General features: G+C 50.6%; 1 protein-coding gene across 6 annotated transcripts; it reads right to left on the reverse strand.

Annotated features, from left to right (window-relative positions):
• Positions 1 to 534: 534 nt before the first annotated feature.
• On the reverse strand, positions 535 to 12,697 carry MIIP (migration and invasion inhibitory protein). 6 transcript variants are annotated; one of them, XM_066270418.1, is made up of 10 exons: positions 12,582 to 12,697; positions 11,015 to 11,243; positions 10,433 to 10,745; positions 9,934 to 10,018; positions 8,589 to 8,697; positions 8,459 to 8,511; positions 7,608 to 7,737; positions 7,348 to 7,444; positions 5,987 to 6,118; positions 535 to 1,627 (listed from the first exon to the last, which is right to left on the reverse strand). In XM_066270418.1, the coding sequence occupies exons 2-10, from the start codon at positions 11,050 to 11,052 to the stop codon at positions 1,463 to 1,465; spliced, it is 1,122 nt and encodes a 373-aa protein (XP_066126515.1). In that variant the 5' UTR covers positions 11,053 to 11,243; positions 12,582 to 12,697; the 3' UTR covers positions 535 to 1,462. The 6 variants fall into 6 exon arrangements, with proteins under 6 accessions (XP_066126515.1, XP_066126509.1, XP_066126513.1 ...); XM_066270412.1 differs by having other exon boundaries at positions 538 to 1,627; positions 10,433 to 10,750; XM_066270416.1 differs by having other exon boundaries at positions 538 to 1,627; positions 10,433 to 10,750; positions 11,015 to 11,216; positions 12,582 to 12,653.
• Positions 12,698 to 16,226: the final 3,529 nt, after the last annotated feature.

Genomic DNA, 16,226 nt, shown 5'->3' on the forward strand with positions numbered 1-16,226 from the left:
CCTGGCCGGGAATCGAACCTGGGTCCTCCGCACGCTAGGCTGACGCTCTACCACTGAGCCAACTGGCTGTTCTTATTTCTAAATGATGAGCACAAGATATCAATTTTGGAAGAAATAGGTGATCTTGCTTTTTTCCTTTGAGGTTTATGCTATATACTTAGACGAGACAAAAAAAAAAGAAAAAAAGACCCTGGCCGGTTGGCTCAGTGGCAGAGCGTCAGCCTGGTGTGCAGGAGTCCTGGGTTCGATTCCCGACCAGGGCACACAGGAGAAGCGCCCATCTGCTTCTCCACCCCTTCCCCCTCTTTCCTCTCTGTCTCTCTCTTCCCCTCCCACAGCCAAGGCTCCACTGGAGCAAAGTTGGCCCAGGCACTGAGGTTGGCCTTGTGGCCTCTGCCTCAGGTGCTAGAATGGCCCTGGTTGCAACAGAGCAACGCCCCCTGGTGGGCGTGCCGGGTGGATCCCGGTCAGGCGCATGTGGGAGTCTGTCTGACTGCCTCCCCGTTTCCAACTTCAGAAAAATACAAAAAAAAAAAGAAACAAAACACTATTGATTTGGAGGAGGGGAAGGAGCATGGATACTGTACTGGGGTGTGTGCCCAACCACAAGGCTCCTTGGGTTCAGAGAAATTAAAGCATCCTTTCCATCTCCTTTGTGGCGCAGGAGGGAAGCCAGGTTAGAGGAAGAAGCCAAAACCTGAAAGTTTAGCCACTACTTCAGAGGAAACGAGGTGGGTGGGGAATCCAAGAACAAAATACCACTTCTGCTGGTGAAGCTTAAATCCTAGTAGGGGAGGGGACACTAAGCAATGAGTCTCCCGATTAGTAACTTAATAATATGTAAGGGCTGAGACTGAGACGTGCAGGGAGGTGGAGCGTGAGACGGGGTGATGGGGTGGGATGGGCCAGGGCCCAGGCAGCCAGGTAAGCCTCTGGAAAGACAGAAGGCAAGTAGGAGCTGCAGGGGTGAAGGTGGGGGCAGGAAGAGAGCCTACACTCCCAGGTGAGAGGGAGGGAAGGGACCAGAGAATTAGGAAAGGCTTGCAGGGACCTGAGAGAGCAGTGGTGACATTCACGGACAGTCGGGAGGGGCAGGTGCAGGCTGAATGAGGCATTGCTGGAAGACACACCTGTTCTGGGCCTCTCTGCCTGTGACCTGCATTCTTGGGGCCTCAGGTTTGAAAGTCTAGTCCCCCTACTGTAGCAGTCACAGTCACACAGAGGGGAGCAGCTGGGAGGGGTCAAGGTACGGGCAAGACAGCTTGTCTTCCTGCAGCGTGTGCAGGCCAAACGGCCACAACAATCAGGCCAAGGTGGCTGTCTCCCCACTCCAGCCGATTGTTCCAGCCGCTCCCAAGGAGGGGTCCACTGGGGTGCACAGAGCCCAGAATCAGTATACAAAGACTCGAGTTCTCAGGCTTAAGACCTTCTGCGTTTCATTAATTCTAAGATGCTAATTCCTTCATATCCTAATGTCTCTGAAGTTAGCTTTATCGCACGGCCCTTGCGTCAGCACTTTTCCCAGGTGTGCACGAAGTCTGGGCGACTCTCTCGGTTGGTGGCGTTCCAGGTTTGATGAGACGCAGCCCGGATACCTTGGGCTGTGACTTCCTGCACGTGGAGCTGACTAAAAGCCAAAAGGACAGACACTTAGTAAATTCTCAGAACTGCCCTTCCAGGGAAGCCACTGGCCTTTTAGGGAAAACATTTTTATCTTGTTCTGCATCAGCTGAATTTAAACACTAGTCTCAGCTTTAAGTTCTGTCATTTTTATTTGAGAAAAGGCTTCCAGACTAAAGAATTCTCTGGCCAAAGCATTCCTAATAAGATCACTGACTCCCAGTCTACGGCCATACCACCCTGAATGTGCCTGATCTCATGTGATCTCGGATGTTCAGCAGGGGTGGGCCTGGTTAGTACTTGGATGAGAGCCCACAGGCTCTTACGAGTTAAAATTAAACATGGGACAAGAGGCCTTGGCTGGTTGGCTCAGTGGTAGAGCGTCAGCCTGGCGTGTAGAAGTCCCGGGTTCGATTCCCGGCCGGGGCACACAGGAGAGGCGCCCATCTGCTTCTCCACTCCTCCCCCTCTCCTTCCTCTCTGTCTCTCTCCTCCCCTCCCGCAGCCGAGGCTCCATTGGAGCAAAGATGGCCCGGGCGCTGGGGATGGCTCCTTGGCCTCTGCCCCAGGCGCTAGAGTGGCTCTGGTCGCAACAGAGCGACGCCCCGGAGGGGCAGAGCATCACCCCCTGGTGGGCAGAGCATCGCCCCTGGTGCGCGTGCCGGGTGGATCCCAGTCGGGCGCATGCGGGAGTCTGTCTGACTGTCTCTCCCCGTTTCCAGCTTCAGAAAGAGAAAATACAAAACAAAAAAAACGTGGGACAAGAACACAGCCCTATTCACAAAGTGGCATGGGACTTTAGTAGACATCTCTCCCAAGAAGACAGGGAATGGCCTACAAGCACCTAAAAAGATGCTCGACATCACTGATCATCAGGGAAATGCAAACCAAAACTGCAGTGAGATACCCTTGCACCCACGAGGATGGCTATTATCACACTAGCAGAAAACACGGGGAGAAACTGAAACCCTCTGGCGCTACTGGCAGGGAGGTAGTGGTGTGGCTGCTGTACAGCACAGCAGGTCCTAGAATAATGTCGTGCCACTCAAGGTCATTTTGTTATTACGCTGATGAGACGCCACAGACACTCATCTCTCGTTTATATTATATATTAGCCTGCGGTAAAATTGGTTTCATTATACTTGTTCCATTTAAAGCTGCAGAACCTAAGACATTCAGTGAGGACTCGCTGAGCAATGGTTCCTTGAAAAATTAAACACAGAAAGACCATATAACCCAGCAATTCTGCTTCTGGTTATTTAACCAAAATAACAGAGCAGGGGCTCAAAGAGGTATGTGCCCACCCATGCTCAGAGCAGCACTAGGCACAATAACCAATAGGTGGGAGTAACCCAAGTGTCCACCACGGATGAACGTATACAGAAAACGTGGTCGGTCCATATAAGGAAATACTACTATTCAGCTTCAAAAAGTAAAAAAAATTTTGACACATTACAACATAAATAAACCTTAAGGACATTATGCTAAGTGAAATAAGCCAGTCAAAAAAGATAAACACACCTGACCAGGCGATGGCACAGTGGATTGAGCATGGGACTAAGATGCCGAAGACCCAGGTTCGAGACCCCGAGGTCGCCAGCTTGAGTGCGGCCTCATCTGGTTTGAGCAAAGCTCAACAGCTTGGAACCAAGGTCACTGGCTCAAGCAAGGGGTTACTCAGTCTGCTGAAGGCCCGCAGTCAAGGCACATATGAGAAAGCAATCAATGAACAACTAAGGGGCCGCAATGTACAATGAAAAACTAATGATTGATGCTTCTCATCTCTCTGTTCCTGTCTGTCTGTCCCTGTCTATCCCTCTCTGTGACTCTGTCTCTGTAAAAAAAAAAAAAAAAAAGATAAACATTGCATGAGTCCACCTATATGAGGTCCCTAGTGTAGTCAAGTTCAGAGACAGAAAAGTAGAAAGGTTGCTGCCAGGGGTTAGGAGGAGAATGGGGAGTTGTTTAATGGGTATGAAGTTCCAGTTTTCCAAAACGAAATAATTCTGGGAATGGTGGTGGTGACGATTGTACCAATGTGGATATATTTAATGCCACTGAACTGTAAATATAAAAATGGTAAATTTTTATATATATTTTACACAACTAAAAATTAATTTTAAAGTATTATATATGGCCTGACTGGTGGTGGCAGAGGATAGTGTCAACCCGGGATGCTAAGGACCCAGGTTTGAAACCCCAAGGTCACCAGCTTGAGCACTGGCTCATCCAGCTTGAGCATGGGATCATAGACATGACCCCATGGTTGCTGGCTTGAGCAAGGGGTCACTGGCTCTGCTGGAGACTCTCGGTCAAGGCACATATGAGAAGCAATCAATGAACAACTAATGTAATACAACTATGAGTTGATGTTTCTCATCTCTCTCCTCCCTCTCTCCTTCCTGTCTCTCTAAAAAGTTAAAATATTACATGGTGAAGAGACTTTGTTTCTCAGGTCCCTGGAATCTACTGGCAAACCATGACTTGCTATAGAATCTGCCCACAGACATGTATAGTTTGGATCATACACTGAGGTAGCTGATTCAAAACCCAAGGTCACCAGCTTGAGTGCAGCATTGTTGACACGATCCCGAGGTTACCAGTCCAGCCTCCAGTCAAGGCACATACCAATCAATGCACTGCTAAGCGGAGCAACGAGTCGATCCTTCTCTCTCTCTCTGTCTCTGTCCCTGTCTCTCTCCCTTCCTCTCTTTCTCAAAAAACAAACAAACAAACAAAAAAAACGAAAATAAAAAACCCAACCAATGAATGAATAAATAAGTGGAACAACAAACTGATGCTTCTCTCTGCCCTTCCTTCCTCTCTCTCTCAAATCAATAAATAAAAAATTAAAAAAAAAAACCAGAGACCTCTTGTGACATATGATGGAAAGGTAGTGTGCAAGTCAGCAAGAAATAAGCTTTTATGTGGAACCACTGGGATCTGGGGGTTCGCTTGTTACTGCAGCATAACCTTGCTTATCCTGACTAATACATGTGCTGCACATGATGGGAAGAGGAAGGCTTCTACGGCTTCACAGGCTTTTGGTGGAAACCATGGAGACCACAGCCCTAGATCCACCATTCTACACTGAGAAACCTCAGAAAAAACACAAAGCTTTGTCTGGGCTTCAGTTCCCCATTTTTATCTTAGAATAACAGAAATTTCATATCATTCAACCTATGGAGGGAAAGACAGGTCCTGCTCATTAATCTAGGAGGGAAGGAGATCTGGGTTCTCTGTCTACCTTGCCTCCAGCTCTCTGCCTAGCCCTCAGTTTCCCCATCTGATCCCTTTGGATCGCCCATGGCTTCTAGGGCTGGGCTAGAGAGGGGAAGAGAAGTCAATCTGGCCCAGGGACTTCAAAGGACCCCCTATATGAATGGACCCTAGTGTTAGGGAACACTCACTCACTCCCCACTGTGACAACCTCAGCCTCATCTACAAGGGACAGCCTTAGACCTCAAACCCCTTACTGAGATGGCTTTCCAACACTGCCCTTGACCTCAGCCTGTCATGGAACCCTCACCCCCACCTGGAAGGCCAGCTGCACAGAAGCCATGCTCAGGGCACTGGGTCTGCCCACCCAGCACAGGCTGTCGGAAGCGTCCTCACCAGGTGAGGGGGTGCTGGCCAAGGCCAGAGCACTTGCTAGGCTCTAAGGGCATAAGCAGGACAGATCCAGCACACATGGAAATCTAGAGCAGCAGACAATGCTGAGCTTTATTTCCAAAGGTCACAGAATGTCTTTGCCTCCCACCCTATAATCTCCCCTGCTTCTGAACTCAGGAAGGAGACAGACCTGGGCCTACACCCACCTGCCCGACCTCAGAGGGTGGGGCCTGAGTCCACCTCCAGCTGAGGCCAGGCAGGGCTCCCGTCTCATGGGCACCCCTGCCACAGGGGATAGGCTAGAGGCGATGGCAGAGACACTGTCCTCCTCCAAATAGCCAGTCCTCAGGGCTTCAGCAACGGGGCACAGGGTCAGAGCATCTGGGGTTTGGACCAGCTCGGGTTGGGGGTGAGATCTGCACTGGCAGGGCCTAGATGGTGAATGAGGAGGTATCAGAGGGGGCTACTTTGGGAGCTGGTTACCCAGTACCAGCCTCATCCCCTCCTGAACCTTAGAGGTGAGGTCACCTCCTTGAGGGGAAGGGGGCAGCCACAGTGGGGAGGGTTGGAGCCTGGAAGGGTGCTTTGGGCCAGGACCAGAAGACAGGGATGGGCCCCTATGGGGAGACGCCCCAATCCTGCCCCAGGGCATCTGTCCCTCCCAGGGCACCGGTCCCTCCCAGGGCATCGGTCCCTCCCAGCGCATCGGTCCCTCCCAGGGCATCGGTCCCTCCCAGGCCACCCCAGATCATACCAGATGGGAAGAGTCAGCCGAAAGTTTCTGGTGCTGGGCTTCGGTGGCGACACAGGACCAGAGGTCCAGGCTCTTGGGGCCTGAGCTTTTCTCGGGTTTTGGGGGGAGAATATCCCAGCCTAGCAGACAATGCTGTGGAGAATAAAGGGTTAAGGCACCTGCCCTGGGGCAAGGCTCCCCACAATCTGTCATGGTATCCCTTGCAGACTGAGAACAGGGGGCTATGTCTACCCACTGGGCCTCCCTTTCCTAACCCTGCTGACCCAGGCCCTGGCCCTGACCCGAGATGGGAGGAGGGAGGCGGAGGACAGTGATGGAGCACTTCCTGAGTGCCGGGCTCTGCCCACGCTGCTGACCGGTATTGAGTCACTGAACTGCCCCACTTCACAACACGAACCTGAGAACGGATGTTGTGCCCATTTTACAGACAAGCAAACCGATTTTCCTTGGCATCCTTTCTCCTGCCCCCAGACCCAGCTCCCCCTGCCTCAACTGGGACTGGCTGGGGTCCCCACTCACCCCTTCCTATCCAGAGCACACAAAGGACATTATGAGGGGTACTATAAAACAAAAGGAGCCTGACCAGGCGGTGGTGCAGTGGATAGAGCGTCGGACTGGGATGCGGAAGGACCCACGTTCGAGACCCCAAGGTCGCCAGCTTGAGTGCGGGCTCATCTGGTTTGAGCAAAAGCTCACCAGCTTGGACCCAAGGTCGCTGGCTTGAGCAAGGGGTTACTAGGTCTGCTGAAGGCCCGCGATCAAGGCACATATGAGAAAGTAATCAATGAACAACTAAGGTGTCGCAACGAAAAACTAATGATTGATACTTCTCATCTCTCTCCGTTCCCGTCTGTCCGTCCCTATCTATCCCTCTGACTCTCTCTCTGTCTCTGTAAAAAACAAACAAACAAACAAAAAAACCCAAAAAAACATAAGGACCTGGTTCAAATTCCAGCTTGTCCACCTGGCTGACCTCGGACAAATCATCTCTCCTCAGCCTCAGTGTCCCCATCTGTAATGTGGGACAGCCGCAGAGCCTGCGCTCTCGGCTGCTGTGGGGCCCCGTGAGACAATCCTCCCGAGGACTGCGCACAGCTCACAGAGCTGAACAGACAGGACAGGGCCCATGTACATGTGGGCAGACACTAGTCCTGGACACCAGGGAACAGGCAGGGCACGGGCGACCCGAGTGGCCTGGCCTGAACAAGATCCAGGTGCTCACCCTCCTTGGGCACAGGCTTGCTGTGAGGCCTTGGCACAGTCCCTGGCCTTCTCTAGGCCTCAGGCTCCACCTGGGAACCTGAGCCAGATGGGGCAGCCCGCCACTCATCCCCCCCCCAAGGCCCCGCATGGCTGCTCACCCGGGGCAGGGCCAGCGTGTCGGAGGTGTCAAAGCTCTTCCGCCGGTGAATGCGGTACTGGTGCGGGGGGTCCAGGACGGAGTGTGGGATGCTGACCCTGGACAGGGTGACAGTGGTGGCATGGCTGCCAAGGCCCCCTGGCTGTCGTGGGGACACAGCCCCAGGCCCATCTTCCACCCCCCCAAACCGGGAGGCCCCAGGCTCTGACTCCCTCCTCAGGAGCCACTGCCTCCCGGTGTCATCCTGCTCTGGCCACTCACCTGACCTGTGCTGGCTCCGCCAGGGTCTCTGGGCCCCGCTGGTCCCGTGGTGTTCTACACAGGCGGCAGGGGATGCCAGGGTTCGAAGGCACCAGAAACAGGCGCCGGTTGACATGGTAACAGTACACACCTGGGAGGCCCATAAGACGTAACAGTCCCCCTCAGCCCAGGGTCCCAGACCCAGGGTCCCTGCTGTCACCAACCACATAGGCCCACCGGCCCTCAAACCGCCCCCTACTCACAGGTATGTACATGTGTACCACACAGAGCATGCACATGGACTTGTGTTCACATACTAAACATGGGGCACACACTTCTATTCAAGCATGACACACGTGTGCACACACCCACACACAGGCTCGTGCCTTCACCTGTGGAAATGTCATGTGTGCAAACACGAAGCATGGCTTTAGTCACATTCGTGGACACACATGTACATGCCCACATTTGTAATCACATACACACGTTCCCATGAACACCCCTTACACACATGTATGCATGTACAGTGCACGCTGCACATGCAAACCCACAGCAAAGACTTGTGCGCTCATGTGACTGAGCTGGGACCCCCCCCACCACAGGCAACACAGGTGCAGGGAAGAGAGAATGTGGGAGTGGGGGCATATGGAAAACGAGGTAGCTGAGAAGGAAATGAAGGCTGCTGGGAGGCGAGGTGACACAGGGCCAACCCGATTCCCACGAGGCCAGGCCTCAGCTCCCCCCACCCTAGGGCCTGCCCCACCCTGTCCCGACACCAGGTCTCCCCTCTCAGTCCCCACACCCCAGTTGCCTCTCCAGGCACCCACGACCTTGGCGGGGCTCTGGGACAGCCTGCCAGGGTTTGCACTCACATTCATGGTCTTCGTCAGCACCACCGCTCTCCTGCGGGCCTAGGAACTGTGGTCTGTGAGAGTGACAGCGGTGAGCAGGCTGGCGACAGGGTCCCTGAGCTGCCTGCCCGCCGCTACCCGCCCTACTCACTCAGGGTCACGGTGAATACACTCTTCCTTGTTGGCTTCCCGGAACTCCTGCAGCGTCGAGAAGAAGGCATCAGGCTTGCTGCTGATGGGCGACCTATTGTCCAGAGACCCTGCAGGGGGTAAAGCATGGGATCTGCTGTGTGGTCACTGGCCAAGGCTTAGAGGACACTCGGCGCTGGCACTCAGTCCACCTGCTTTGCCCCCACCAGGCCTCATAGGCCTACAGGGCCCTCCACTCACTGTGACTGCTGGTTTTGTCTCAGTGTTCGTCTACCCTGACGCATATCCAATTGTCCATGCAAACAATATTTACAGAGCCCTGATAGAGACCAGACACTGCTTTGTGTGCTGGGGAAAGATCAGTGAACTAAACAAAATCCCTACTCATGAGGCTTACAAACTAATATGGTGGCAACAGACAGACTAGTCACCAAAAAAACCCACGTGATATAACAGTGAATGGTAACAACCTGCCAAGAAGTAAGAGTCAGGGAACCCAGCTTGATAGGGCAAGGGTGCCAGGGGAAGCCTTTTTGAGGTGACACCTGAGCAGAAACCTGAAAAGAGGAAGGGAGCCATGTTGACATCCCAGCCAGAAGGAAAGCAGGTGCAAAGGCACTGGGGCAGAAGGGCATTTGAGAAATAGCCCAGAGGTGAAAGTTCCTGGAAGGAAGTGCGAGATGAGAGTGGAGGAGATGGGGCTACAAAACCAGTAGAGAGCTCAGGGACTAGAAGTGACACAATCAGATCAATCATGTATTTTTATAGAACTCTCCCTCTGGCTGCTATAAGGTGAGGGGGAGCAAGGGCACCAGTTAGGAGGTGACTATAGGCATCATGGTGGAGAAAAGTGGTCAGATGCTAGAAATATGTTGAAGGCAGGCCTATCAGGATGTGCTAATGAGCTAGAGAGATGAAAATCAAGGTTGATCCCAAGGTCATGACCTGACCAATTATTAGGTATCTAGAGTTGCTATTGACAAAGATAGGAAAGACTACAGGTGCAAAGAAAATTGTGACCCAGATTTTTGATATGAAAGTAATCTAAGACATCTAATGTGCCATACAGAAGATAGCCAGGTACACAAGTCTGGAATTTAGAGGAGTGAGGGGGGCTGGAGGAAAAATAGGGGAACCCAGACAAGCAGGCATTGAGCACCATCTCTGTACCTGTCACTGTGCCGGGACTGACAGGAAGACATGGTACAGAAGGTGCTCGCCAAGGAGAGCAGGCTGGTCAGATACCCTGCAGCGGCACCAGGTGGGGGTTCAGGCCGGTGCGTGGGCAAGCTAGGGCCTCCAACCCCCCTCCCCCAGGCAAGGTATGTGCATGGGACGGGCCACACCTGCGATCCAGTCATAGCCCAGGTATGGTCTGAGGCGCCAGCTCCTCTCAGGCACTGGAGACTCCTTGTTGAAGTTCACTCTGGGCTGACAGGGTAAAGAGAAAAGTAGTTAGGACAGCAAGCCCAGCCCAAAGGAGGCTCCAGCTTGGGGGGAGGGAAAGAGGCCATGTCTTAACTCTCACATTGTCATGGGCCCCAGGGTTCAGCTGATGGCTTGGGAACTGAAAGATAAAGCATTTGGCCCCTGCCCTCCTCTGTATGACTTTGAATAAGTACGGCCTCTGCCTTGGTCTTCCCATCTGTATAATGGGGCTCATCACCTTTTCCCCAAAGTGCTGTCTGAGAAACTAACAGCCACCACTTATCCAGCACTCAGGCTGAGCTGGACATGCTTCACAGTATCTCTTGGACAGAGGCTGCCCACGAGTGCATCTGTCAGACAGGGAAACTGAGGTTCAAGGAAGCTCCCATCAATGGATGCCCCACTCTCCCGCATTACCTTGGATAGCTTGCTTTGTTGATCCAGGATGGACCTCAGGGCCTGTGCCTCCAGCTCTGCTGACTGCTCTGGGGCATTCGAGTCTGAGGTGGCCAGCAATGGTGCCACAGAAGACCTCAGGGGGCTCAGGGACTCCTGGTATTGGCACTTGGCAGGTAGGAAAGAGATCACCCGAGAGCTGGCCCCGTCAGGACAGGACATGTCACACGGGTCACCTTGATTGGCATCCTGTGGGCAGGAGGCTCTTGGGGCCATTGAGGACATCTCTTGGGACAACGGCACCTCTGAGTCGTTGCTGCTGCTGGAGTCCAGTCTTGACTAGAACAGAGAGGCCAGGTCACCCAGCCACCCACCCAGCTGGCACATCCTAGGTATAAAGGCCTGGGTCCTCATTCCTGCTACAGCCTCTGCAGTGTCCCAGGCCAGTCCCTTCCCTTGCTGGACCTCAGTTCCCTTATCAATAAAATGGGTACACTGCGCAAGATGACCCTGGCAGTCTGAATTCCGGCCTGAGGGTTAGCAGTCCCCCCACCCCCCCACCCCACCCTCAGTCCTCTGGAAGTTCCTACAATAGAGACTCACCTTTGAGGCTGCCTTGGCCACTGACCGCCGCATGGCATCCTGCCCAACCCACAGCTGCCTCAGAAGCTCTAGGTTGAGCTGCCGCAGCTGTGCCAGGTCCTTGGTCTCCACCATCACAGGCGCTAGAGTCTGGCTTCCCACAGCGGGTGTCACTGACTCCTGGGCTACAGAGTGACCTCCAGGCTGAGTGCCAGGCTCAGCTCTGCTACCAAGACAGCATGACATAGGGCTGTGGATGCAGAGGCCTGGGTTCAAATCCCCCTGACTCTAATGCTCCCTAACTATGCAGCCTCAAACAAGTTATTTAACCTCTTCTTGCCTCAGTTTCCTCATCTGCCAAACAGAGATGATAACAGTATCTACCTCATAAGGTTGTTGTAAGAATTAAATGAGATCATGCATGCTAAATCTTAGTATAGTTCCTGGCACACAGTAAGCATGCAATAAATGCCAATTATTATTAATCTGGCCAGAGTGTGTCTCCTTATATGCCAAAAGACAGCAATCCCCCATTAACAACTTGAACTATGGAATTAAGAACCGTTTAACTTACAGAAAAACAATTAGGGCAATTCTACAAAGTAAAGTGTTATAACTTGTGAATCCAACACAAACCAGGCTTCTGAAGGGACTGTTTCTTCTGCCCACCTTTCCTATTTCCCTTTCTTTTTACAAAGGAAGAAACTGAAGTCGGGAGAAGTTAAGTCACACAACCAGCAAGTGGCAAAGCCAGGATTTGAACCCAAGTCTAGCTCCAGGGTCCGTGGTCACGCCAGACGTTCCCCAGCAGAGTGGAAAAGCCTGGGAAGCCCTGCTTCTTCCTATTCCCAGCCTTGCCCCTGCCCCCCTCCAACCAGGTATCCAGGCTCAGGGAAACACAGATGCCCTGGAAGGAGTTTCTGCAGGCTATGGGAAGGGGCTTCCCACTCCCCTGAGGTCCCCAAACCCAGACTACCCCGAACAGCAGGTCACCCTCGTACACTTAATCCCTTTTTAACCCTGGGTCCAGTCTGACATCCACCCTCAGAAACCCTGCCCCAGCCCTCCCAGCCACACCTCTCACCTGTGGACACCCCACCCCTCACATATGCCCCGCAGGGAAGGGGTGACAGAGGACATGTGAATACGGACGACTCTGTGGAGGGCTCTTGTGTACAAGGGGGCCAAACAGCCAGATCCGCGGGACCGGGAGTCCCGGGGCCCGCCCCCATGTGTTCGGAGACTCAGGGCCTTTACAAGGGTCTCCGATTTCGCACGGGTTTAAAGAGGACAGCCTGCAGTGCCCTCCCCGGGCCGCAGCCCCGCTCTGGAAGCTAAAAGCCGTGCAAATGCAACGGGAAAGCAACATCCAAAAGAGAGGCTAGGGCAGCAAAAGCCCCAGAGACGACGCCGACGGACCAGGGCGGGACCCCCAGGAAAGGGAGACTCAGCCCACCTTCGCACTTAACAGTAGAATCCATCTTTCCCATCGCGGCCCCCGAACCGTCCGCGGGGTCACACACGGGGCCCCCTACCGAGCCCTTCCCCATCACCACCCAATCTCCGACCCCGCCACTCCCGCACTCACCGCCCGGAAGCCCTAGATCAGCGCCCCGGGCCGCCACCTGTGCCGCCTGGAGTCCCGCCCTGCCCACCCTACGTGAGGCCGGTCGGGGGCGGGGCCCGATCCGGCCTCCCTGATTGGTCAGGTGATGGGGAGCCGAGACGCTCCTGTGAGTTTTCAAAAGCGGCAGTTTCAACTTGGGGCTGGACTAACAGAGTTGTTCAGCAGCTGATTGGTCAACTTCTGGAGTCATTGTTTTCGAAATGGGGAGGGCTCCTGGGAGGCGAGCTCTGATTGGTCTGGATGGGGCTACACAGCGTACGCCAAAGAAGTTTCAGAATTTGGACCGCACGCTGCTCCTTAGCAGTGGGATGCTGCGGTGCGATATCTTGGGCGGGCAGGGTCTGCGGCAGCTGGCAACTCACTTTTTCACACTTTCTTTCAAGTATTTATCGTGTGTCGAGGCACTGGGTGACGGGTTAGAGTTAAGAGGAGTCCCTGCCTGAAGGAGGGACAGAGAGGCAGGGTAAGATATGGATACAGTTTATAAAATATGAGTAACTTTATATGGAGCGTCTACTATGCGCCAGGTACTTTCCATATGCCAATGCATGCCAGCCTTATAAATGTGCTTTAAGGTGTGTTTTATTGTCCCATTTTGCAAACAAAACAAAAAATGGAGCCCTAAGATAAGTGATTTGCCCAGAACATTTAAAAATTAATCAGTATAAAAAATTTAATGTTATTCCCAAATTAATAGACAAAAAGAAAAGCAATTTTAATAGATGCAGAAAAATCTACCAAGTATTGTCCCTTTTTCTTAGTGGTTGGAAGTGGGAATGCCACAATATGTCTTTTACCTTAGAGGGATGTCCCAGCATTTGACAAAATTCAACATTAATTTCTGATTTTTAAACATCTTCCAACAAGCCAGGACTGGAGGGGACTTCCTCATCCTGATCAAAGGCAACACCTACAGTTATCAACATATTTAATCATAAGAGACAGTGCTTTACAAAAAAAAAAAAGTGCTTTCTCCCTAAGATCAGGAAAAGTAAAGGTGTCTGCTGTCCCCACTTCAACGTTACACTAGAGTTCTAGCCAGTGCAATCGTACAGGCGTCTGGATTAAAAAGGAAGAAGTAAAACTGCCTTAATTCACAGCATAATAGAAATCTCATAGAATCTACAGAAAAGTGACTAGAATTTTAACAGGTTTTTTTTTTATTATTTATTTTTAGAGAGGAGAGAGAGGAGAGAGAGAGGGAGAGAGACAAAGAGGGAGAGAGAGGAGAGAGAGAAGGGGGAGGAGCTGGAAGCATCAACTCCCATATGTGCCTTGACCAGGCAAGCCCAGGGTTTCGAACCGGCGACCTCAGCATTTCCAGGTTGACGCTTTATCCACTGCGCCACCACAGGTCAGGCTTAACAGGTTTTTTTTAAAGTGGCAGGGTATACCACCCAATATACAAAACAATTGTATCTCTACACATAAGCAACAAGCAATCAAAAGTTGAAAATTTAAAAAATGTCATTTAAAATAGCATCAAGAAATATAAAAATGAAATACTTAAGGATAAAAAAGTATAGGATCTGCATATTAAAAATTATAAAATGTTGAGAAACCAAAGATCAAATCATTTGGAGAGATACTGTGTTTATGAATAGAAAGACTCAAAAATTTTAAGTTATCAATTCCCTCCAAACAGACCTATAGACTCAATGCAATCCCAGTAAAAATTGCAGTAAATTTCTTCGTAGAAATTGACAGTTTTTAAAATTCATATGGAAACGCATAGGACCTAGAGAGTCAAAACAATTCTGAAAACAAAGGACAAAGTCAGATGACCTATAGTACCTGCTGCAAGACTTATTATAAAGCTACAGTGATCAAGAGTGTAGTACTAGCATCAAGGTATTTAAAGAGATCATTGGAACAGAATAAAAGTACAGAACTAACCTCATATTTATACTATCAATTAATTTTTGACAAAAATACAAAGGCGTTTCAGTGGAGAAAGTCTTCATTTTCAGCAAATGGTGCAGGAACAATTGGCTATTCATATGCCAAAGACGTACCTAGCACAAAAATCGCAGAACCCTCTGTTTTTGTACCATCTGTAAAAACTGACTCAAAATGGATCATAGACCTAATTGCAAGAAACCTAAGAAAAAATCTTTGTGACCTTGGATCAAGCAGAAATTTCTTAGATATGACCCCAAAAGCACAATCTATAAAAGAGAAAATTCATAAATTGGACTTTGTGAAAATGAACTTTTTGTTCTTTGAAGGACATTGTTAATAGCAAAACAGGCTGCAGGTTTGTAAAACTTATGCTGAGTGAAAGAAGCCAGACCCAAGGACCACACATGGCATTATTCAATTTATATAAAATGTCCAGAATGGGAAAATCTCTAGAGACAGAAAATATATTAGGGGTTCCCAGGGTCTAGGGTAGGAAAAGGAAGTTACTGCAAATGGGCACGAGGGATCATTTTGGAATGATAAACAGATTCTCCCATCCAAGTACTAACCAGGCCCGACCCTGCTTAGCTTCCGAGATCAGACGAGATCAGGCACGTTCAGGGTGGTATGGCCGTAGACGCTTGATAAACAGGTTCTAAAATTGGATGGTGGCGATGGCTACACAACTTGTAAATTTGCTAAAATGGTTGAATTGTACATTCAAAATGCATGAGTCTTATGATATGTAGATTACAACTCAGTAAAACTTTAAAATTTTATTTATTGATTTTGTGTAAGAGAGGAAGGAGGGGGGGAGAAAGAGAGAGCGGAGCATCTATCTGTTCTTGTATGTTCCCTGACGGGGGACCAAACCGGCAATCTCTGTGCTTTTGGGGCGATGCTCTAACCAACTGAGCTATCCAGCCAGGGCAAAACTTTTCTTTTAAAATAGTTAAACATCCACCCACTATGTGATCCTGTTATTCTACTCCTAGGCACTTATCCAAGGAAGAAAAATCCTACATACAGAGACTTGCACATGAATGTTCATAGTGTCCCTTCGTCATCTCTCCCTGATCCCATCTGATCTTTCTATCACTATAGTTTACATCTTCTAAAGTTTTATACAGATGGATGCATACCGATATTGTATGTATCTTTTTCAATTGGCATAATTATTTTGAGATGCATCCGTATTGTTGTGTGTATCAATTATTTTTATTGCTGAGTAGTCTCCACTGTATGGATACACCACAATTTGTTATTCACTGGCCTCTTAATAGATACTTGCATTTATGACAGATCCATATATGTATCCAAACTTAGTAAATTGTACAGTTTCAACACCTGCAGTTTATTGTATATAAACTGTATCTGAATAAGGCTGTTAAAAGATGTGAGGCAAGTAAACAAGAACTGGGTGGTATGTCTGTACCAGCTGGAAGGGGACAGCTGCCTCTCTTGCCATGACAGCCTCTCAGGAGTGGCTCTGAAGGGCAAGGACAAAGGTTAGTCCTCCCAGTGGACAGCTCCCACTGAGCTGTACAATTCTTCATCCATCCATGATGGGGGGGAACGGTCTGAGGAGCAGATATACATCATCTCCTGGGCTGCGGCAAATGACTTGGGTGGTGGTCAGTTGTCTAGGAAAAAAAAGGTTGGAAGATTGGGCCAAAGGGAACCTGGGAAAAGGTGAGACGATGA

This window comes from Saccopteryx bilineata, chromosome 3 (genome assembly GCF_036850765.1).
Source record: "Saccopteryx bilineata isolate mSacBil1 chromosome 3, mSacBil1_pri_phased_curated, whole genome shotgun sequence".
NCBI classification, from domain to species: domain Eukaryota; kingdom Metazoa; phylum Chordata; class Mammalia; order Chiroptera; family Emballonuridae; genus Saccopteryx; species Saccopteryx bilineata.